Source organism: Pelophylax lessonae (genome assembly GCF_965119305.1).
Source record: "Pelophylax lessonae genome assembly, chromosome: 6".
NCBI classification, from domain to species: domain Eukaryota; kingdom Metazoa; phylum Chordata; class Amphibia; order Anura; family Ranidae; genus Pelophylax; species Pelophylax lessonae.
Window position 1 is genome coordinate 158,716,768 of NC_138773.1, and position 24,600 is coordinate 158,741,367.

General features: G+C 41.7%; 1 protein-coding gene across 1 annotated transcript in view; it reads right to left on the reverse strand.

Moving 5' to 3' along the window:
* ABAT (4-aminobutyrate aminotransferase) overlaps positions 1–24,600 on the reverse strand; it is a 252,910-nt gene that overhangs the window by 91,243 nt on the left and 137,067 nt on the right. The window contains exons 6-7 of the mRNA XM_082261300.1: positions 24,329–24,378; positions 2,661–2,741 (exon numbers count right to left, since the gene is read on the reverse strand). Coding sequence (XP_082117426.1) covers positions 2,661–2,741; positions 24,329–24,378 — 131 coding nt within the window. The remainder of the gene's footprint in view (positions 1–2,660; positions 2,742–24,328; positions 24,379–24,600) is intronic.

The window sequence follows — 24,600 nt, forward strand, 5'->3', positions numbered from 1 at the left end:
TTGCCATTTGAACATTCACTATTGTTTTGATTTTGCTTGTTGTCCATTGTTTATTGCATCTGTTACCTAATCACTACCTTATTAGTTTCACTCTTTCCCTCTACTCCACCTCCTCTCCCTCCAGCTACCGTACAGTTACCCGCAGAAACCTACGCCATCTCAACCCTTCTCTTCTCTACTCTGCTATCGACCACCTCTATGACAAAATCGCACCCCTGTCCTGCACCAACCTAGCCACTTCTGTCTACAACACTTCACTCTTAGCCTCCCTGGACACATTGGCCCCCCTCACCACACACCGAATCAGGCCCAGACCCCTTCAACCTTGGCAAACCGATAACACTAGAAGTCTGAAAAAGCATAGCCGTGCTCTTGAGCGCCTATGGCGTAAGACTCGGTCTCAGAATGATTTCAACCAATATAAATCCGCCCTCCAAAAATACAATTCCAGTCTCCACACTGCCAAACAGACCTATTTTATCACTCTCATTAACAGCCTGTCATCACGCCCCCGGCAACTCTTCGCTACCTTTAACTCTCTACTCCGTCCTCCACTACCCCCTCCCACCGACTCACTCACTGCCCAGGAGATTGCAAACCACTTCAAACAGAAGATTGACACAATTCGTAAGGAGATCGTTGCTGTTCAGATACCTTCCTCCATGCCTTATGCTTCACGCCCACAAGTGCGATCATTACTTCCCTCATTCAACCCCGCCACTACAGACGAGGTTGCTAAACTACTTGCTAACGTCCACTTAACAACCTGCCCTCTGGATCCTGTTCCCTCGCAAATGCTACGTTCACCTTCTGGCCCTATTCTACACTCTCTAACCCACATCTTCAATCTCTCTCTCTCTTCTGGCATCTTCCCCAACTCTCTAAAACATGCACTAGTCAGCCCCATACTTAAAAAGCCCTCACTGGACCCAACCGATCTGAACAACCTACGACCTATTTCCTTGCTCCCCTTTTCATCCAAACTCCTCGAACGTCTAGTCTACAACAGACTGTGCGACCACCTTGCCGAGAATAGCCTCCTTGATCCCCTTCAGTCTGGATTTCGGCCTCAAGACTCCACTGAAACCGCACTCCTAAAGCTGACAAACCGATCTGCTAACGGCCAAAACCAATGGACATTATTCTGTACTCCTACTTCTGGACCTTTCTGCTGCCTTTGATATGGTTGACCATCCCCTCCTCCTCAAAAAACTCCATGCCTTTGGTCTCCGTGACTGTACTCTTAACTGGTTATCTTCCTTCTTATCTAACTGCACCTTTAGCGTTACCTACAATTCTACTTCCTCCTCTCCTCTTCCCTTCTCTGTTGGAGTTCCCCAAGGCTCTGTTCTTGGACCCCTCCTATTTTCAATCTACACCTCCTCTCTAGGTCAGTTGATAGCCTCCCACGGCTTCCATAACCACCTCTACGCTGACGATACCCAAATCTACCTATCCACTACTCAGCTCTCTCCCTCAGTCTCCTCACGTATCACTAATTTACTATCAGATATATCGGTCTGGATGTCTCACCACTTCCTCAAACTCAATCCATCCAAAACCGAGCTTATAATTTTTCCTCCACCTCGTGCCCCTTCCCCTGATTTCTCAGTCAATATCAATGGCATTACCATCAGCCCATCCCCACATGCCAAGGTCTTAGGTGTTGTCCTGGACTCTGAACTCTCCTTCAAACCCCACATCCAATCGCTGTCCAAATCTTGCCGCCTCAGCCTCCGCAAAATCTCCAAAATACGCCCCTTTCTAACCAAAGACACAACAAAACTCCTAGTTCACATCCCTGGTCATCTCGCGCCTCGACTACTGCAATTCCCTTCTCATTGGCTTACCTTTACACAGGCTATCCCCCCTTCAATCCATTATGAATGCTGCCGCCAGACTCATCCACCTCACCAATCGCTCAGTGTCCGCTGCTCCTCTCTGTCAAGCCCTCCACTGGCTTCCGCTCACCCAACAAATTAAATTCAAAATACTTACAGCATCTTACAAAGCAATCCACAGCCTAGCCCCCAGCTACATCACCAGCCTCATCTCAAAATACCAACCTAATCGCTCTCTTCGTTCCTCTTAAAACCTCCTGCTCTCTAGCTCACTCATCACCTCCTCCCATGCTCGCCTCCAGGACTTTTCCAGAGCCTCTCCAATCCTATGGAACTCCTTACCCTTATCTGTCCGATTATCCCCCACTCTATTAGCTTTTAGGCGATCTCTGAAAACCCTCCTTTTCAGAGAAGCCTATCCTACCAACCCCTAACAAATGTACCTCCTTTTTCTCCATCAACCCACCCCCCACGGTTATTGCCTTTTGTTTCACTTGACCCTCCCTTCTAGATTGTAAGCTCTAACGAGCAGGGCCCTCTAGTTCCTCCTGTTTTGAACTGTATTGTAACTGTATTGTCTTCCTTCACATTGTAAAGCGCTGCGCAAACTGTTGGCGCTATATAAATCCTGTATAATAATAATAATAATAATAATCATTTTTACGATATCTCAGTCAAAAACAGCGCATCACATTTATTTTAGGTTTTTTCTACTCACTATTGGAGTGTTTGATTGCAGCAGTTTGATTTCACATATTTGCAGCTGAGCGCACCTTTTTGTATTTCTTAATGGATGGCAAATTAGCTTTTTGTACTTACAGATAACAAGGATTCCTCCAGTTTTTCAGTGAAATTCTCAGGTGGTAAAATGCCAAGAGCTGGTCTGTTGACAAATGCACTCTGAAAGAATGAAACCGTTGTTAACTGACAGTGATCATGTGTTGTTCTTATCAGTTACATTTACCATTTTAGATTTATAATTATAGCAAAAACATCTAGACACCCCTGTTAAAATGTCAGGTTTCTCTGATATAAAATAAATAGACTAAGATACTGTAAATCATTTCAGAACTTTCTCCACCTTAAATGTGACCAGTAAACTGTACAACTCAATTCATAAACAAACCTAAATATTTTTTTTTTTAAACTAAAATAATGTGGTTGCATAAGTGTGCACACCCTCCTATAACTGGAGATGTAGTGGTGTTCAGAATTAAAGCAATCACATTCAAACTCATGTTAAATAGGAGTCAGCACACATCTGCCATCATTAAAAGTGCCTTTGATTAGCCCCAAATAAAGTTCCGCTGTTCTAGTAGGTCTTTCCTGACATTTTTTTAGTCACATCCTACGGCAAAAGCCTTGGTCCTCAGAGAGCTCCCAAAGCCTCAGAGGGATCTCATTGTTTAAAGGTATCAGTCAGGAGAAGGGTACAAAATAATTTTCAAGGCACTGGATATACCATCAGGTGGAGGAAATATAGCAGTGACATTACAGCATTAGCAGTAACAGTGACATTACCAAGAACTGGACAGGACTCCAAAATTGATGAAAAGACTAGAAGTCTTTCCTCCCTAAACTACTGGTCAGGGAGGCTGCCAAGAGGCCTACAACAATATTAAAAGGAGCTGCAGGATAATCTGCCAAGTACTGGCTGTGTGGTACATGTGACAACAATGTCTGGTATTCTTCATATGTCTAGGCTATCGGGTAGAGTGGCAAGATGGAAGCGTTTTCATATGAAGAAAAACATTCAAGCCCTGCTAACTTTTGCAAAAACATATCTTAAGTCTCCCAAAAAGCATGTGGGAAAATAAGTTATGGTCTGAAACCAAAGTTGAACTTTTTGGCCATAATTCCAAAGAACGTTAGAGCAAGAGCAACAATTCTAGCCCAAGAACTCCTCTAATTCTAAACAGGTAACCTGTAACATATTTTAAACCGTTGCCTATGGAGATTTTGAAGTACCAAAGTTTGGCGCCATTCCACGAGTGTACGCAATTTTAAAGCGTGACATGTTAGTTATCCATTTACTCGGAATAACATCATCTTTCACATTATACAAACAAATTGGGCTAACTTTAGGGTTTTGTTTTTTTTTGTTTAATTTATGAAACTTGAAAAAATTAGTTTGAAAAATTGCTGCACAAATACCGTGTGACATAAAAAGTTGCAATGACTGCCATTTTATTCTCTAGGGTCTCTGCTAAAAAAAAAAAGAAAAAAAAAAAAAACATATGCTTGGGGGGTCTGAGTAATTTTCTAGCAAAAAATTATGATTTTTACATGTAGGAGCGGAGTGCCAGAATTGGCCCGGTATGAAATTAGTTAAAGGGGACCTGTGCGGAAATATGGAGGCTGCCATTCCTAACCTTTCCTTATGAAAACATTGGTTTGCTTTGCTGTTAAACTGATTCATGGATTCAGCATTTTCTAAACTTCTGATTTGAAAAAAAAAAAAAAAAGTGTAAAGAACAACAGCACTAAATTCGCCTTGATTGCATACTTGTCTAGGTCAATCATACAGAAAAGAGTGAAACCAGAAACAGACAGGCAACTTTTTCATACAGAGGTCATCTATAGTAGCCTCTATATTTCTCTTAATACAGGTTACCAGTAAGGAACTGTACTTTATTACAACTATGGTAAAATACCCATAACAATACAGAAATTTAGATATTCAATAATAATGTGAGAGTGCTGTGCAGTGAGATTCCTACATGAGCTACCACTCTAAGCAAAGAACAAGTGACACAATAACCCTTATATAGATAACAGGGCCAGGAAAATTACCTATAACTAGTATTATAACTTTTTTTTTAATTTGCAAAAGCCAGTTAAAATATATATATATATATATATATATATATATATTATATATTGAAAAGTTCTATGGACAAGTTCTGCATACCGTAGAGGAGGGTTAAAATCACTGCCAGGTTACCCATTTTCGGCACTGGGTACATTTCATTTGGCTTACTCTTTCAGAGATGAAACAGAAGTTAGAGGGAAATTCCTCTTTTAGACAGTTGTCCCCAGAATAGGTTTTTCCATTGGAAGATTAGCCCCTTGCCTCCAAAGTGGTGAATAATCCCAATGGAGACGCAGACTTCAGTACAAACTTAACAGATGATCTAACCTTTCATCATTCTATTGAAACTTAAAAAAAAAATTGATTTTTTTTTACTTAGAGCTCCCAGAAGGACCTTAAAGAGGAACTCCCCTCCCCCTTTCCTCTGCTATATTAGTAGCATGAATTAGGGGCCCGGTTTTGACATGTAGATTTGCCTAGGCAATCTGAGCAGAAGTTCACCTCCTCCCTGCCAACGTCACAGGTCCCTGAAGGCTGTGGGACCATTCACAAAGGGCAGCAAATTTCAAGAAGTCACCCAGCTACCCACAGCTAACATGCTGGCCAAGAGGACCTCGGGTGAGGATGACGTTGGATACCTGGACAGGTGAGTGTCTATTAAAAGTAAACAGATACAGGTTTTGTAGCTGCTGACTTATTTTTTTCAGTACTTGCTGAAAAACAGCTTTAAAAGTGTTCCTAAACCCACAACAGTAAAATCTGTCTATAGATGCAGAATTGCATGCTTGTTATACTCACTGTGTACTAAGTGATTAATCCTCTGCATTGTGAAAAAGGCTGTGTGATCCTGTATGCACAGATCCTCCCTCTCCTGCAAATTCACTCTGGACAAGTCCAGATAAGCACAGTAAGTGTAGTTCAGCTGCACATACTCAGTTTGGTCTCTATTGCTCAGAGAACACTTCCTGGTTATAGCGAAGCTATTCAGGTCACATGGTATTAACATCACACATTTGGGCGTGTATACAGATCCTAAATGACAGCCCAGTCCCTCCCTTCTCCGCCATGCCCAGTACCTAAAAAAGAACACAGTGGGTGGGATTTCACATCTGATTGATGAATGATTTTTCTTTTCTTGGGAGGGTACATGTGATCAGCACAGAGCCAATCAGCACTATTTAGACATGTTCAGACAGAGAATTATGGGTCGTGAAGCCTGATAGGACAATTCTGGGAGAAATAAAAACTCCTCCTACAAATTACCAGCACTTACTGATACAAGTCACAAGATTGCTCTAATTTCTATATACAGCTGATGAGAAAAAGGTATTTATCAGTTTCTATTTACTAAAATAATTGCATTTCCATGTTCTGTGTACTGTAGGAGACCAGTTATAGTGAATGCAGGATATGGGTTTAGTAACACTTTAGGTCCAAAGCTTGCATCCAAAGAGGCCTGAACATATACGTGATCAGCCTTAGACAACATGTAAACAGAAAAACCAAGTGGCAGGCTTGCACTACGGGAAAAGGTGTATTATGCCAAAAGGCACATAGTGATCAAGAAAGTGTGCCATTATAAGAAAAGTTGGAATCTCATCCTTAAGAGGTTAAGTCACTAGTTGAAAATCGCTGGCGTCCCCTGTTTTAGGAAAGTATATTTTAAAGATTGTATTCCTAAATACCTTTTTCTACATCTCCGCTGTGCGGTCATGTGATCCCCCTCTGCTCTCCTTCCCCGATCAGCCAGCCAGCAGAGGAAGACCACGTGATCACACAGAAGGGATGTAGGAATATCATTTTTGAAAAATGTACACGCTGTGCTTTATATCATCCAACAACAGAGGGGATGCTAGCACTTTTAATACATAACTAATATATTACAAGAATAGCCTCACGAGGGGAGGGGAGGCTCTCACAAAGACTACTGAGCTGACAGGCAGGGAGGGAGTGGGAGAGACTAACAGTAGACAGCAAGATGGCGGAGACACGAAAACGGACCACAGTATCATGGATCAGCAGCCATGATTACAGTGGTCAGCACACAGGGGGACGCAGAACAGGCAGAACCATCATACAATGGGACAAATGACACGGTACATGCACTATGCTTTGGATCATGTTTTAAAGGAACAGGGAGCATTTTTTTTAGGGTTACAACCACTAAGCTATTAGGCTAAAAGATAAGCTGCCTAAACCAGCAGTCACCAACCAGTGGTCCGTAGGCCGCCGATGGTCCATGAGACAATTTTGGTTGTCCCCAGGGGCTCTGCCGCAAATCAACAATGTGGCGGATGTATACTGCCCAATGTTGTTTCCAATGTTGTTCTCAATGCGTGCTGAAGTAGCACTGTGTGTGTAGAAGTCAGCAGAGTGATGGGGGGGGGGGGGGTGGGAGAACCAGAGCATTGTGTGCAGAAGGCATGTAAGATTCACGTTATTGATTCAAAATTGTGAGTTTTGTGGTCTGTGAGGTCCAAAAGGTTGGCGACACCTGGCCTAAACCACCTAGGGATGGAGGGAGGAGAGGCAGGCTAACCACTACAGGGTTGAATGACAAGGTGTAAGCCGCCATTCCGAAGAAGATGTGGCTGACAGAAAATCTGGTACAGATCATACTATACGAAAAACAATAGAAGAAAACCTCTTGACGTGTACAGGAGCAGGGCAGACAGACGGAAGTATAATCTTCTGGTTAAGGTGGGAGAAAGACATCAACTTAGGGAGAAAGAATGCTGTAGGCCTCACGACAAACAACTTTGTGGATAAAAGCAGACCATTGAGTATCCCTGATAGGTTCAAAGGGTGGTTCTCATGAAGTCACAGGTGAATGCACAGGTGAAGCCATGTGAGGAACACTCAAAAATAGAGGCAAGCCTATCTTGAAAAAGAAAAGAATCCCTGTCAAACAGAACTATATGCTAGAATTTGATCCAGCCCAGATTGAAGGAAGGTCACAATATGTCCCACAGAGTGTATCCTGGAATAAAACACCTGCCACCATGCAAAGTTTGTTTTCCAGGCGTGATGGTAGATCGCCTAGCCTCCAAGAGCACAGGAATATTTAAACTGGATTGGCCCTTATCCTTTAGGACCGGAGTATCAAAAGCCATATTGTTAAAGCCAGGGACCGTATTGCAAAAGTGGTAACCCAGTTCTGGATTCTCATCTTCTCCTGATCAAGTACCAAATCCATCCAGGCCAGTTCAAAGCAATGAGAATCATTGTAATGCCCATGATCTCAATTCTGAACAGCAGATGAGGAAGGAGAAACAGAGGAGGAAAGGTAAAGTTCAATTTGAAGCTGATCCTATGGAGACACCTGAATGTCCACTATGGCTAGAGGTTTCCTTATCTGGAGACAAACATGCTGAGTTTGTTGTTGGATCTGGAAGCCAGGAAGTCCATGTATGGAGTTCCCAGAGTCTACCTGACAATTTTCCATACCTGGAACTGGCTGGAACATAGTTACACGAAAGCCAGAACGTAGTCGACCTCTCCTTGGGCTTCCAGACATCTTGTTCTTCCCTGATAGATGTGTGGCACTGCCTGACTGAATCCAGGTTGGACAATCCTGTAGTTAAAAGGTTTAGCATTGAAGGGATAACTAAAATTGCTTAAAGCTCCAGTATGGAGCTCAGAAGATGTTACGAACGTGGGTATCAGATCCCTGCCCTCCTCACTAACTTGTGACAAGGGACAAGCCAAACTCACACCATGCTGACACTTCGGTAACAATGATATTCTCAGCTGCACCCTGCACAAAGATTTTCCAGCTCAGGGGAAAACAATCTAGGTGCCAGCAGGCTGGGAGCGATTGTCACTGGGCTAATTAAGCAATTAACCCTTTAAATGCCACCACCTCCGTTTGCTCCAGTCAGTCAATGTCCTGGGTGTTAGAGTTCAATCAATGAGCCAGGTGTTATCGGTTCTCAAACTTGACAGATGTTCCTGCTTTGATGGTACCATGAGAACTCTCTCAATTGGTCAGGTCTCCCTTTTTCTCTGGGATCAATAGGGTGTTGACAGATGCCCCTGACCAATAAAACAGTTTCCATGGGCTGTCCTGGGTTAATGACAATATCAGGTCCATCCTCTACAGACCGTTTTATACCACTATTTATATCTTCCAATTAGGCTTGTGACGGTATCAGATTTTCATGCTGCGATTAATTGATTAAGGTTTTGCCACGGTATACGGTATTATCACGGTATTCTATTATTAAATTAAAATTATTAAATTTCCACCTCACTTCAATTTCATTGCTGAATTTAGGGGCTTTGGTTCACTTACGCACATTATTATATAGTCAGTCAGTACAGACTCTGTGAACCAGGCCTAAAATAGGTCATCAAGCAGTGTCTGGCCTAACTGGTGATAACTGGTCCTGGCGCTCGGCTCCGATCCGATGGCCTGGTCATTAAGAGGGCAAATCCTTGTGGTCAAGAAGTGGTTAAACCTGAAGGAGGTGTTGTTTACATACATGTGAACCAGGCCTAAAGCAATAGTAAAGTCATTAATTGGTTAAACCTGCAGGAGGACCGGTGTTTTTATCTATTAATGACTTTACTATTGCTTTAGGCCTGGTTCACATGTATGCGGGTTGGGGGCCCACATTTGCACAGGCATAGCAGCCCATTGATGTGAATGGGCTTGAGCTGCTATGCCTGCGTTTTCAGCTGAAAAAAGGTGCATGCAGAATTTAAAAAAATGCAGTGGCCATGAAATCCATCCTTCTTTTGCACCATGCGACTTACCTGCCGTTGCTGCACACGCAAACGGTTTTTAAATGCCGTGCCCACGTATACAAAAAATGCAGAAAGCTTGCCAGAGCAGGAACTGCAGGTTAGTCGCATGGTGCAAAAAGGATGGATTTCAAGGCCACTGAATTTTAAAAAAATGCTGCATGCACCTTTTTTCTGCGGAAAATGAGGGCATAGCAGCCCGTTCAAATCAATGGGCTTCTATGCCTGTGCAAATGTGGGCCGCCAACCCGCATACATGTGAACCACCAACCCGCATACATGTGAACCAGGCCTAAAGCAATAGTAAAGTCATTAATAGATAAAAACACCGGTCCTCCTGCAGGTTTAACCACTTCTGGATCGCAAGGATTTGCCCCTTTAAAGACCAGATCGGAGCGCCAGGACCAGTCATCACCAGGTAGGCCAGACACTGCTTGATGGCTATATAATAATGTAATGTGGGCTGCTATGCGTGTGTGTGTGTGTAATATATATTTATTAGAGCTGCACGATTCTGGCCAAAATGAGAATCACGATTTTTTAGCTTGAAATAAAGATCACGATTCTCTCACGATTCTTTGTGTAACAAAAAAAAAAATTGGGATAACTTTACTGTTACGTTTTTTTTTTTTTTTATTCATTAAAGTCTATTAATTGCGTTTGAAAGACTGCTGCGCAAATACAGTGTGACATAAAATATTACAACAATCGCCATTTTTTTCTGTAGGGTCTCTGCTAAAAAAATATATAAAATGTTTGGGGGTTCTAAGTACATTTCTAGCAAAAAAAAAACTGATTTTAACTTGCAAGCAACAAGTGTCAGAAAAAGGTCCAGTCTTTAAGAGGTTAAACTTCCTTTCTCCCTGGCAGAGGGAAGGAAAAGATACAATGTAATCATTTTTGTTTATACTTACTGGGAGACTTAATGCTGAAAGGCATTAGCTGTGTGAGTGAATGAGTCATCCAGCTCACTGAAATGTATCAATTCACAAGTCAGACCCAGGAGCAGAGAAACTCGGTATTTTAAAAATGCCACAATAACAATACCGTGGCTATGCAATACCGCGATATATCGAATTACCAAAAACCGGCATATGTCTACTTCCAATATGTACCAGTTGCATTTTTGAAAATGATAGATTATTGTTCAGCATTGAATTTTGTGTCCAGGGATGTTAAACACAGAGTAGCTTAGATCAACTTGTCACCCAGGGAATATAACCGCTATCTTCCCTTTTATATGTGCTAGTGTGGTCATGTATGACCTTATTTCGTTCACTACAACATTTCTAATTCAAATATATACTGATTATTAATGTGCCATGTTCCTGTCCTAGGTTTATGAATCATGTGTGGATTTGTTAAGTTTTGATTTGGGCAGAGCTCTCCGATTGCCTTTTACAATCCCCATTAGTTCTGCGTATCCTTAATGGATTTGGTCATAGTTTTACGATAGGCCTGGACAGAAAAAACAGACATCCTGCCAGGACTCAATTAGCAGTTTACAGCTCTGCACAGGCCTAAGCACTGGTTTTTGATGTCTACGTTGAGATAAAGGCTCTTTTGAAGTGTAAAAACCTATGCATTCCATGAATTAAAGGAGGAGGGAGGGGATAATATCACTGCGGCAATGTGTAACTGTTCTGCAAGACTGTCATGTCTTACTTTGATAACTGAACACCATGGCTGATTGCTACAGCTTTTCGTGTGTCCAGTATTTGATATCATTACACCTCCCCCCCTCAGGTGGTTGCATGGGAGGGAACTGCAATTTCGCTCCTGATGCAACCAACCGCTGCCGGCTTCTTGTCACCCCACAAATCCACCTTGCTAAGGCATTCACCTTTGTGTGGTCTGGTTAAACTGTATTGCTGAAGAACCAGGTTCCCTCTGAGGAGTGGATTTTTCTCCCTAGCAACAAGAGGGTTAAGGCAGTGTTGGAAAATAAGGGTGCCCCAATTTTGACATTTTCACTTAGGGGTGTACTCACTTTTATTGTCAGCAGTTTAGACATTTATTGCTGTGTGTGGAGTTATTTTGAGGGGACAGCAAATTTACACTGTTATACAAGCTGTACACTCACTACGTTACATTGTAGCAAAGTGTAATTTCTTCAGTGTCACATGAAAAAATATAATAAAATATTTACAACACTTTTGTTAGATACTGCATGTACAGACAGAAGACTCAGACCTTATTAGAGTTTAGATCCTTACATTTTGAACATCTCTGCCTTCATACAAATATAAAGCACAATACAAAAAACTAAGAAAAAATTTTGTCTGTTCATTTGCTTTAACATGTGTTCACCAAACTGATGATTTTCTGGTATTTACAGTGGCTATTTTATTAGGTACACTTGATCTTTAATATAAATAATCAAACAAGCAAATCATGTGGCTTAAACTCAAAACATAAAATCAACAACATCATGCAGATATGGTTATTTGTTTTAGATGCTCGTCAGCAAAAAATAAAATGGGGCATATGCATGTTCAAGTGACCTGGACTTTGCAATAACTGTTGGTGCCAGCCTTGGTAGTGATTTGTATGCACTTTAACATCTAGCATTACAGGTCAAGGTTCAAAAAACAAAACAAAAATCTCCAGTGAGTGGCAGTTCCGTGGGTAAAGCACCTTGTTAATAGGTTTTATACCTAACCAAATATAAGAAAATGTCCCAAGGTGCAGATATGGTGATTCATGCACATATATGAATAAACTGTGCTGAAGCCTGTCTGTCTGGGGAGGAGGTCTGGTGGCTCTATCCTGATCCATGGTCATCCCATCTGTGATTTTTGTGAGTATAACCTTGAGGTGAGCAGCTAGTGTGACTGGGTGACAGACGAGCACAAAGTGGAGCACAGTTTATTCATATATGTGCATGAATCGCCATATCTGCACCTTGGGACATTTTCTTATACTCTTTGATTATTGATAGCACTGCACTATTTGATTTTTATGTGCAACGCTGTAGCCAAATAAAATGGATGTCCATTTTTTCCCCACAAATAGAGCTTTATTTTGGTGGTATTTGATCACCTCTGCGGCCTTCATTTTTTTGTGCTATAAACAAAATAAGACCAACCAATTTTGAAAAAAAGAAAAAAAAAAAAAAAAACACTTTACTTTCTGCTATAAAACACATCCAATAAAAAAAGTAAAAAATCTAATTTCTTCATAAATTTAGGCCAATATGTATTCTGCTACATGTTTTTGGTAAAAAAAAATCCCAATAAGCGTATATTGATTGTTTTGTACAAAAGTTATAGCGTCTACAACTATGGGATATTTTTATGGAATTTTTATTCTTTAGCGGTGATCAGCGACTTATAGCAGGACTGCAACATTGTGGTGGACAAATCGGACACAAAGTGACACTTTTGACACTTTGTTGGGGACCTATCATCCTATAAGGAGGGGGAACATATAGATATTTATACATTTTCTAACCCTTCTATTTTGAGAACATGTTTACCCAACTTCTGCCAACATCTTTACTACAGTATGGTGAAGGTATCATTTATAGGCCAAATATACATTTTTTTTTCCAAATCATCTTCCAGGACACCTACTTGAGAGATGATTGGCTCCTTTAACAGGGGAAACCAGCCAGAAAAAGAAGTAACCACTTGACCCCCAGGCCTTTTCTGACACTTTTTGTTTACGTATTTTTTTCCTAGAAAATTACTTGGTACACCCAAACCATATATATTTTTTAAAGCAGAGGCCCTAGAGAATAAATTGGTGGGTGTTGCAACTTTTTATGTCGCACAGGATTTACACAGTTGTAAGGGTAATCCCAAAACTCACGGGTTTCAATAACATTTTGACTGTTGAAGCCAGATTGAAAATTATATTTATTTAGACAAACATGTAGATAGGAAGCCATGTTTGGAGAGCAAGTCATTTACATTACATTCTGTTGGCTTAATGAATATTGCTCTATCTGACTAGGGTTTCCAATACAGTTTTATACACTACAGTGGGTGGCACCTAGCTATCTAATTTCTTTTGAAATCACATCTCAGTCTTTGATAACATTCTTTGAAATGCGAAATGGACATTTAACATAGACATGTCACTTCCAAAGCTTGTTGGCTAAACAGGTCTTTGAAAGGTCAAGTAAGCAATCTTAACAGCTGTTATACAAAAGGACTTCTCACACAATATATATCCAATATATCTGCTTAATCATAAATCCATGTTTGATAATCATAAGTAAATATTTGATAAATAAAATGGCTGCTTCCCTTTTCCTCATCACAGTGATTTTTCAAACGCAATTTTTTCTGGAAAAATACACTTTAATGAATTTGAATGCACAAAAACACAATACCCAATTGTTTAGTAAAATATAAAAGAGGTTATGCTCTTTATAAAAGAGTAAATACCAAATGTGTCCCGCTTTAAAATTGTGCACACCTGTGCAATGGCGACAAACTACGTACATTATATTATCCATAGGCGACATTTTAAAAGCCATTACAGGTTAGCCCTTTAGATTTTTACACGAGGTCTATTGCTAGAATTATTTCTCTAGATCTGATGTTCGCGATGATACCTCATGTATGGTATGAGTGCTTGACTGACATGTGTGTTTATATTTGCGCAGGGACGGGGACATTTCCCCCCCCCCCCTTTTTTTTTTTTAATCACTTTTATTGTTATCACAGGGAATATAAATATTACCCGTGATAGTAAGAGGCAGTGACAGGTACTCTTTACTGAGAGATCTGGAGTCTTTAGACCCCAGATCCCTGCTCTGCCCTTAAAAGCTTCAGATCATACCAAGATCGGTATGATCGTTTTTTTCTCATACCACATAGTTTATGTACAACCGGCTAAACCAGAAGTGATGAAATGCTCATTGCTTCTGGTTTCTGAGATGATTGGGGCTGTTCCAGAACCACCGGCTGCACACTCAGGTTTTCCGGTGGGATGGGAGAGCAGTGGAAGGCGACGGGCTTGTCAAAGCAATTCAGCAGCTGAAAAAAACATTACCAGAATGATAGCTGCAGGGGGCTTTCATGCTGCATTTTCCCAGTAGTGTAGCATCTTTGGGCAGGTCCCCTGTATGGCAATGGTGTACCTGGATTTCGCTAAGGTGTTTGATACAGTTCCCCACAAGCACTTAATTTATAAAATAAGGTCTGCAGGCATCGACCACAAGGTTTGCTCTTGGGATACGGAACTGGCTAAAAGGGCGTGTCCAAAGGGTGGTAATAAATGGCGCATACTCAGACTGGTCTGGGGTGGTAAGTGGGGTCCCCCAAGGCTCAGTCCTGGGACCAACCCTGTTCAATTTATTCATAAACAGCATTGAGGACGGGATCAGTAGTTTTATATCAGTTTTTGCAGATGACAAAATTGGGCAGGGCAATAACTGCACAGCATGAAGCAGATATCCTACAGAATGACCTGGACAAAATAACAGAGTGGGCAACGACATGGCAAATGAGGTTTAATGTGGAGAAGTGTAAGGTTTTGCACTTGGGGACTAAAAACATAAAAGCACAATACACTTTAGGGGGGGGGGGGACCTTTGGGGGAATCAAAAATGGAGAAAGATCTGGGAGTTTTGGTAGAGGATAGACTAAGCAATAGCATACAATGTTGCGCGGTAGCTGCCAAAGCCAGCAGAATATTAGCATGTATAAAGAAAGGGATGTATTCCAGAGATAAAACTAGAATCCTTCCACTTTATAAAACTCTGGTCCGACCGCATCTGGAGTATTCTGTCCAGTTCTGGTCGCCAGAGAAGCGTTTTAACCTCAGGCAACGTGGGGGGTTCTTTACTATTAGGGCAACAAGATTGTGGAATTCTCTACCACAAGAGGTGGTTTCTGCAGGAAGTATGGCTACTTTCAAAAGACTCTTGGACGTACATCTCAAGGATCAGAACATTAAGGGGTATGAGAGATGATTACAGCCACACACACCTACACAGGTTGAACTGGATGGACTATTGTCTTTATTCAACCTCAATTACTATGTAACTATAATGGGAAGCTTACTCTCCCTGTGGCCTTGCTGTTCCTTGTAGTGCCATCAGTGGAAAAGCATTGGATGGTGCGGTCACCATCAAATTAGTGCCATGACATGCAGTGAGCACCGGTGTTTCCACTCGTGCCCCCCACTTGGTTTCAAACTCACCGGATATCTTTCCCCTTTCAACAGGGGTATCCCCCTTGTAAATTATGCCTTGTTTATATGCCACCTTCACGCTCTCACCTCGTATTCCCCCATGGCTTCAGTGGTACAGTGGCATTCCCCCCCCCCCCCGTTCTTTGTAGATGTGGCTGCAATGATGAGGATGACCCGCACATCTACAAAGAACAAGGGGGGGGGGGCAGCAGGACACTCAATGCGTCACTCTGCTTTGCATAAGGACAAGGAGAATGCCACTGTACCATTGAAGCCGTGGGGGAATACAAGGAGAGCGCGTGAAGGGGGCATATGAGCCAGGCAAAATTTAAAAGCGCGATAACCCTGTTGAAAGGGGAAAGATATCCGGTGAGTGTGATACCAAGCGGGGCTCACTGCATGTCGTGGCACTAATATGATTGTGACAGCACCATCCAATGCTTTTCCACTGATGGCACTAAAAGGAACAGCTAGGCCACGTGGAGAGTGATATTTAAAAGGTCAATGCACATCACCTATGAATGGGAAGCTTAAAAAGGACACTACATTATATCTTTGAACTGCTATATCAGCACAAAGTATGAAGTTTCATGTCTGATTTATGTGGAAATTATAAATTTAATGTATTTGAAACCTCAAGATGAGGAGGTTTCACTAATTTCAGCACTTGCACTTTCTGGTTATTTATACCAGATATGGTTTACACAATTTTATGAATTTTTCATCGTTATTTTTTTGCTACAGTTGCATAATGATGTTAAATATGTATTTTGCACAATAGGAGCAGTCTTTTCACAAAAAATTATTTGCACATTGTTTATGGATATTATATATCCTTTTGCACAAACATGTTGATATTTGCAGTATACATAGATAGATCCTAATAGTCAGCATGGATTCAAGAAAAACTGAAGGTGTCAAAAAAATTAAATTTTTAAGAGGAAGCAAGCAAAAACTTGGACAAAGGAGTAGCTGTGGATGTGGTATACCTGGATTTTTTAAAAAGCTTGACACAGTTCCCTACAGATAGCTAATATACAGTATCTCACAGAAGTGAGTACACCCCTCACATTTTTGTAAATATTTTATTATATCTTTTCATGTGACAACACTGAAGAAATGACACTTTGCTACAATGTAAAGTAGTGAGTGTACTTCTTGTATAACAGTGTAAATTGGCTGTCCCCTCAAAATACCTCAACACACAGCAATTAATGTGTAAACCGCTGCCAACAATAGTGAGTACCCCCCTAGGTTAAAATGCCCAAATTGAGCCCAAAGTGTCAATATTTTGTGGGGCCACCATTGTTTTCCAGCACTGCCTTAACCCTCTTGGCCATGGAGTTCACCAGAGCTTCACAGGTTGCCACTGGAGTTCTTTTCCACACCTCCATGATGACATCACAGAGCTGGTGGATGCTAGAAACCTTGCGCTCCTCCACCTTCCGTTTGAGGATACCCCACAAATGCTAAATAGGATTTAGGTCTGGAGACATGCTTGGCCAGTCCACCTTTACCCTCAGTTTCTTTAGCAAGGCAATGGTCATCTTGGAGGTGTGTTTGGGGTCGTTATGTTGCAATACTGCCCTGCAGCCCAGTTCCCCCGAAAGGGAGGGAATCATGCTCTGCTTCAGTATGTCACAGTACATGTTGGCATTCATGGTTTTCTCAATGAACTGTAGCTCCCCAGTGCCGGCAGCACTCATGCAGCCCCAGACCATGACACTCGCATCGCTATGCTTGACTGTAGGCAAGACGCACTTGTCTTTTTACGCCTCACCTGGTTGCCGCCACACACGCTTGACGCCATCTGAACCAAATACGTTTATCTTGGTCTCGTCAGACCAAAGGATATGGTTCCAGTAATCCATGTCCTTAGTCTACTTGTCTTCAGCAAACTGTTTGCGGGCTTTCTTGTGCATCATCTTTAGAAGAGGCTTCCTTATGGGACGGCAGCCATGCAGACCAATTTGATGCAGTGGGCAACATATGGTCTGAGCACTGACAGGTTGACCCCCCACCCCTTCAACCTCTGCAGCAATGCTGGCAGCACTCATACATCTATTTCCCAAAGACAACCTCTGGATATGATGCGGAGCATGCGCACTCAACTTCCTTGGTTGACCATGGCAAGGCCTGTTTGAGTGGAACCTGTCCTGTAAAACCACTGTATGGTCTTGGCCACCATGCTGCAGCCCAGTTTCAGGGTCCTGGCAATCTTCTTGTAGAGCAACAATTATTTTTTTCAGATCCTCAGAGAGTTTTTTGCCATGGGGTGCCATGTTGAACTTCCAGTGGCCAGTATGAAAGAGTGAGAGCGATAACACCACATTTAACACAACTGTTCCCCATTCACACCTGAGACCTTGTAACACTAATAAGTCACATGACACTGGGAGGGAAAATGGGGACAATTTGAACATGTTCACTTTGGGGTGTACTCACTATTGTTGCCAGTGGTTTAGACAATAATGGCTGTGTGCTGTTATTTTGAAGGGACAGCAAATGTACACTGTTATACAAGCTTTACACTCACTACTTTACATTGTAGCAAAGTGTAATTTCTTCCGTGTTGTCAAAATGAAAAGATATACTAAAATATTTACAAAAATGTGAGGGGTGTACTCACTTATCAGATACTGTATATGTTAAAGTTTAGAGACCTATAAAATTTAGTTTGTAAATGGATAGTAAACTGACTAAAAGACTGTATACGGATAGAATGATTCATACTCCTAAAGCGGTTGTAAACTCTAATGACAAAAAAAAAAAAAAACCTGCAAGACAAAGGCATAATGAGCTAGTATGCATCGCATACTAGCTCATTATGAATTACTTACCTTGGAACGAAGCCCCGACACGGACCCCCGGACACCGCTGTGGGAGCGGACATGATCCCACGGCATCTCTTCCGGGTTCCGCGGGTCCGGCACTGTGAGTGGCCGGAGCCGCGATGACATCACTCCCGCGCATGCGCGCGGGAGTAATTTTCTGGCAATTCCCAGCAAGGAACTCTGAAGGTCCGCCGGACCTTCAGAGCGCGTGCGCCGTACTCGTCAGCGGCTACATGCAGTGGTAATATCTCCTAAACCATGCAGGTTCAGGAGATATTAATTGTACCTACAGGTAAGCCTTATAATAGGCTTACCTGTAGTTAAAAGTAAAAAAAAGCGGTATACTACGGCTTTAATGGTCTAAGGCCATTAGAGGTGTATCCCAAAATTCAGTGTTGGCACCCTTACTTTATAATGTATTTATAAATGATATAGGGTCTAAAAATTAAAAGTACCATTCCAGTGTTAGCAGATGACACCAAGCTATGCAGTGGAATAACATCCTTACAATATGTCTCCAACTTACAAGCCAACCTCAATGCACTGTTTAATTGGGCAACTATGTGGCAAATGAGGTTTAACGTTGATAAATGTAAATCCATCCACTTGGTGGCTAAAAACATGCATGCATCATACATACTAATGGGGGAACAGCTGGGGGAATCAATGATGGAGAAGGGTCTGGGTGTTTTGGTAGATCATAGGGATTAATAATAGTATGCAATGCCAAGCCGGTGGTATTTAATCACTGCTGGGTTTTTTGCTTGCGATATAAGTGAAAAAAAGTGAAAAAAAACACTTTTTAGTTTTTATTATAAACTTTTGCCAATAAGTCATTTTTTTCATAAATTTTGCCCAAAATTTATACTGCTACAAATCCTTGGTAAAAATAGCCCAAATTAGTGTATATTATTTAGTCTGTGTACAAGCTATGGTGCCAATCATTGAAAATTGATCACACCTGATGTACTGACGGTCAATTTCATTTCTTGAGACACTAAGGCTGGCCATACACTATACAATTTTCTTGTTCAACTTTCCTTTAGATTTACCAAAATAATGCAATGTAGGGTCAAACCTAAACACTTTCAATTTGTATGCAATCAGGCAGGCCCTTGCACTTCATAGTTTAAGGTAAATCTAAAGGAAATTGAATAAGAAAATTGTATAGTGTATGGCCAGCCTAACAAGCCAGGACAGTACAAATACAATTAAATGACCCCATTTTGGAAAATAGACAATCCAAGGTATTTAGTAAGAGGCATGGTGAGTTTTTTGAAGTTGTACTTTTTTTCCTACAATTCTTGGGAAAGTGAGATATTATATATATATATATATATATATATATATATATATATATATATATTTGTTTTTTTTTTTTACACAAAATTGTCATATTAACAAGTTATTTCTCACACACAGCATATGCATACTTGCAATTAAACCCCTAAAAACATTCTGCTACTCCTCCGGAGTATAGCGATACCACATGTGTGAGACTTTTACACAGCCTGGCCACATACAGAGCTCCAACATCCAAGTAGCACCTCTAGGCGTTCTAGGAGCATAAATTACACATCTAAATTGATTCCTATGTATTACACTTTTGAAGGCTCTGGAACACCAGGACAATCGAACTCAGCAGCGGCAAAAGGAATCATCCAGACAGAAATACTGTCCATAGTCAGCAGGCAGATATATGGTTAATACAGCCAAAGTATTGGTCTAGGCAGCAGGAAGAAACATGGTCCATAAAGTCCTTGGTCATTACAAGCAGCGATATGGTCGGCACAGCCAAGTATTGGTCCAGGCCGCAGGAAGGACCATCAAGCTTAGGGCCTTTGTCAGGAAAGAATGGGGACAGGGATAGAGGCTTCTCCCACCCAAATCTCTTTGAAGCCTCAGGACTCCATACTCTGTTCTGGGAACACAGAAAACCAGAAACTGGCTTTCTCTACTCATAACACTATTCTGAAGCCCCTCACATATGTGAGACCCCTGTGTAATAAAGTAGAAAGGCAAAAGATCAGTCCAAGTGGCAGTCCAAGTGGCAGGCAAAATACATGGTCGATTAACAGGCTGAAGTTGGTGCCCATGGAAGTCAGAAACGTGGTTTAAAACGGCAGGCAAAGGCATTATCGGTAAACATGCCATGTTCAGTTAACGTCGACGGTAGAAACATGGTAGCATTCAAATGATCTGCACAGGTATTTGAAACAGGGAAATGGCAGTATGTTAAATAAGGGGAACTAATAATATAATGGATGTGTGATAAATTTTGAAGCATTCTCCGATGCATAGGCCAGGTTGGGAGGGACATTGGGGACAATGATAACTAGTGTCTCTTCTAACTCCTCCTCTGCTGCATACACAACATTTCTTTTGGAGTTTTCTTCCAGATTATGTAGGGGGAATGTTACAGGGAAAATGTTGATCATAAAGTCGACTCACACAATTTAGAGCGAATGCTTCCTGGGGCAGGTCCTTGCTGGTAAATCAGGGCAGTGAGGATATCTTCAATATATTTCAGGTAGGTGCTGGGTTGGCTTTCGATTGCAGATATACGAATTATACGTGACCATATGCAAATATGGAATGCAAATTTTTTATACCAGTAACGGGACTAAAGAATTGATAAATATGGTTGTAGCATCTGGTCATTTAAATAAACCCCCCCCTCATGAACTGATTATAAATCGTGGACACATTTAGGCTTTACAATGGGGCCGGGCCTTCTGTGAATCACCATAAAGGCGTCATTGTGGATGGTGGACATGACGTAAACATCTTTCTTGTTCCTTCACTTCACGGCCGACACTTCCTCATTCCTCAAATGTGGATTGCTCTTCCTGTTTTTTCTGGAGGTACCGCAGGCCAGGATTTTTCACGGTACAGATGACGAAAAAGGGGCAAGCTAGTGTAATAATTGTCCACATATATATGATAGCCTTTTTTGAACAGGGGGTATGCCAGGTCCCAGACAGTTTTTCTTCTGGTTCCAATAAATGTTGGGCACTCAGGGTTGGAGCTGGGAGTCTTTGCCTTCATACACGCAGAAGGCATGCACATATCCAGTGGCTCGATCGCAAAGTTTATTTAGTTTTAACCTGTACCTGGCCACTTACTGAAAATATACAGTTTAAAGTACAGCCGGCCAGTAAAGTTCATAAAGGATTCGTCCACACAAATATTTTGGTCTGGGACATACACTTTAGCAAATCGTTTGGAAAAATAATTTATTAGGGGGGGCATATTTTATACAATTTATTGTGGTTGGGATGATCCTGGGAAGGGAACTGCGAGCTGTCATTAAAATGTAGGAAGCACATAATCATGTCATAGCATGTCCTAGACATGACAGCAGACAAAATCAGCATATTGTGGATAGGGCTGGTGGACGGTAGGCATGCACTTCATTTTTCTTTGTAAGCCCCATAATAAATGTAAGGCCTAAAAACAATTTGAACTCCTCTAGTGTGAGACGTCACCAATGAAACATATGGGCGTAGGATAATTTGGGGTTGGAGGCAATAAAGTGCTATGCAAAGAGATTTGTTTGGTCCACCATACACTGCAGCAAATCTTGTGGGAAAAAAACAAATAAAAATAATCTAATTGAGAAAAATTAGCAGTGTTGGGCTGCACACCTGGCCGTGCAGTGAAAAGGGAGGATTATAGCTGACCCTGAGCTGGCAGGCAACCATAAGCGGTTTGCTAGGACATCAGGAAGGTAGGTTTGGGCCCAGATTCTTAGGGTTTGGTGTGTTATTCTAGTGCTGGTACTGAGCTCCTCTTCCTGGGGTCTAGCTCTGTTTGTGTTGGTGCCGTTGGGGTTTATGGTGCTGCTGGTGGTAGGCAGGTATTCTGATCTTGTTGTTCCCATTCTTTTAGGAGGGGCGGTTTCCTCCTCTGATTCGGTCCCCGATCCACTACTATCTACTGGCTCGAAATCTGAACCAGAATCAGATGACTAGAGCTCCCTACTGCTTTCATTACCTGACATATTAAGGATTGTATAAGTCTCCTGAGATGTAAAAAATCTTTTGGACATGGCAGCTGATACTGATGACCTGTGTGACAGGTCACTGATGGCGGTACTGATGGCCTGTGTGACAGGTCACTAAGGGCGGTACTGATGGCCTGTGTGACAGGTCACTGAGGGCGGTACTGATGGCCTGTGTGACAGGTCACTGGTGACAGTACTGATGGCCTATGTGACAGGTCATTCAGGGCGGTACTGATGGCCTGTGTGACAGGTCACTGATGGCAGGACTAATGGCTTGTGTGACAGGTCACTGATGGCGGTACTGATGGCAGTACTGGTGGCCTGTGTGACAGGTCACTGATGGCGGTACTGATGGCCTATGTGACAGGTCAATGAAGGTGGTACTGATGGCCTGTGTGACAGGTCACGGATAGTGGTACTGATGGCCAGTGACAGATCCAGATGGACTGTATAAGAGATGGGCTGTGTGACAGATCCAGATTGGCTGGGTGACAGATGGGCCGTGTGACAGACCCCTGGTTACAGGTTCTCTTTATTGGGGAGGGGGGGCGTGTGGTGCACTGCAATGTGTGTAAAAAAGCACAATGGCAGTAACTCACTATTCTCTAACTCTTCTCCTCAAACGATTGGTGTGTGAGGAGAAGAAGCAGGGAACAGCTAGTAACGGCGATTGTATTTACAGTTGTGACCGGTTGTGATTGGACACAGCTGATCACGTTGTAAATAGTCAATTTTATGGACTCTTTACCCTGATCAGGGATGGGCTATGTCATAGGACGCCCAGTCAGAATAATTTAATCACTTTTTGGCCATCATTTTGTTATATGGCTGGTTATTTAGACGGACTTGTATCTTATCTTTTTAACCTTGACATGACAATACAGTATTTTCTGATGTGAATTTAAATCACATGTTGTCAGGCCTGCCTACTTAATTTCTGAGGGATTACAAAGTACACAGACCTCTCGATAACCTCTTCTTGTACTCCAGCAGGAAGAACTGGAGTTATTGGTTCACAAGCTCTGGTAGAATTAACAAGGTTTTTTGCACTTTTCGAACAGATAAGAGAAACCTTCAATGGTAGTTTTACCAGACCAAAAAGGTAGGAAATAAGAGAAGATCATTTTTAGAGTTTACATACACTTTACCTACATGAAAGGATTGAAAAACAAAATTCATGGCAATACCTAAAAAGAATAAACTTTGCAGATATGTGGGAGGCAAGGGGTTGCTTAAGACCCAGTTCACATATATGCGGTGCTGGAAACGCAGCGAATCCTGAGCGTTTCCCACATTGCACTGAAATCGTACTCTGTTCATACGAACTGCTACCAGTGTCCATGTTAAAATAATGACACCCCAAAATTGGTCGCAAAACGCATTGAGCCCATACAAAATGAATGGGCTCAAATCACACTGCAAGGAATGACATGTGATTTGAACAGGAATGCTATGCGACGCCTATCTGAATCACATGCGGTGTCCCACATGACACAAGTGTGAACCCAGGCTTACATGCAAGGGTTACATGAGGAGTACTGCTGAGGTCCGATAATGAGGATCTGCACAATCCTATAACTTGTCCTATGTGAGCAGTCAAGGTGGGTGCCAGCCTCCCCAGTTACCAGCATCTATTCACTCACTTTGGCTTCTCACACAGAAGAAAGTTGGATGGGTTAAAAGAGCATGGTGCATGCTACTATTGTATTTTAACAGGGTAAGCAATATGAATTCCCCCACTGCCTGCATTGTTTAGTCCTGGCCATAATTTCTGAGCAATTAGTACACAAAAGGTAAATACTCAAAAACAATGTTAATGTAAAGAATGACATCCTATACATTTCTATGTATTTTGTATAAACATTTATGTGCTGTAATTGTTTTAAAGTGCTTTATAACTATTTACACAGGTATGGCATAGGTGACATTTACTTCCACTTACCAAATTCTGTGGATGTTGTAGAACTTTTATTAATGCTGGGTGATTATAACCTGAAAAATATAATATACAAGTAAATTTATGAAATATAAGTCATAAGCATATCAATCCTATATAACAATAAGCAGACAATCAGTCCAGAGGAGAGAAAAGTGGTGTCAGGAAATTGAAGAAGACACAAACACCCTGTAAGTAATATGGCTCATATATCACTGTAGCGAGATGTTGATAAGGGCAGGCCTGTAGACATAGAACTGAAAACTAGCCGACTGTAT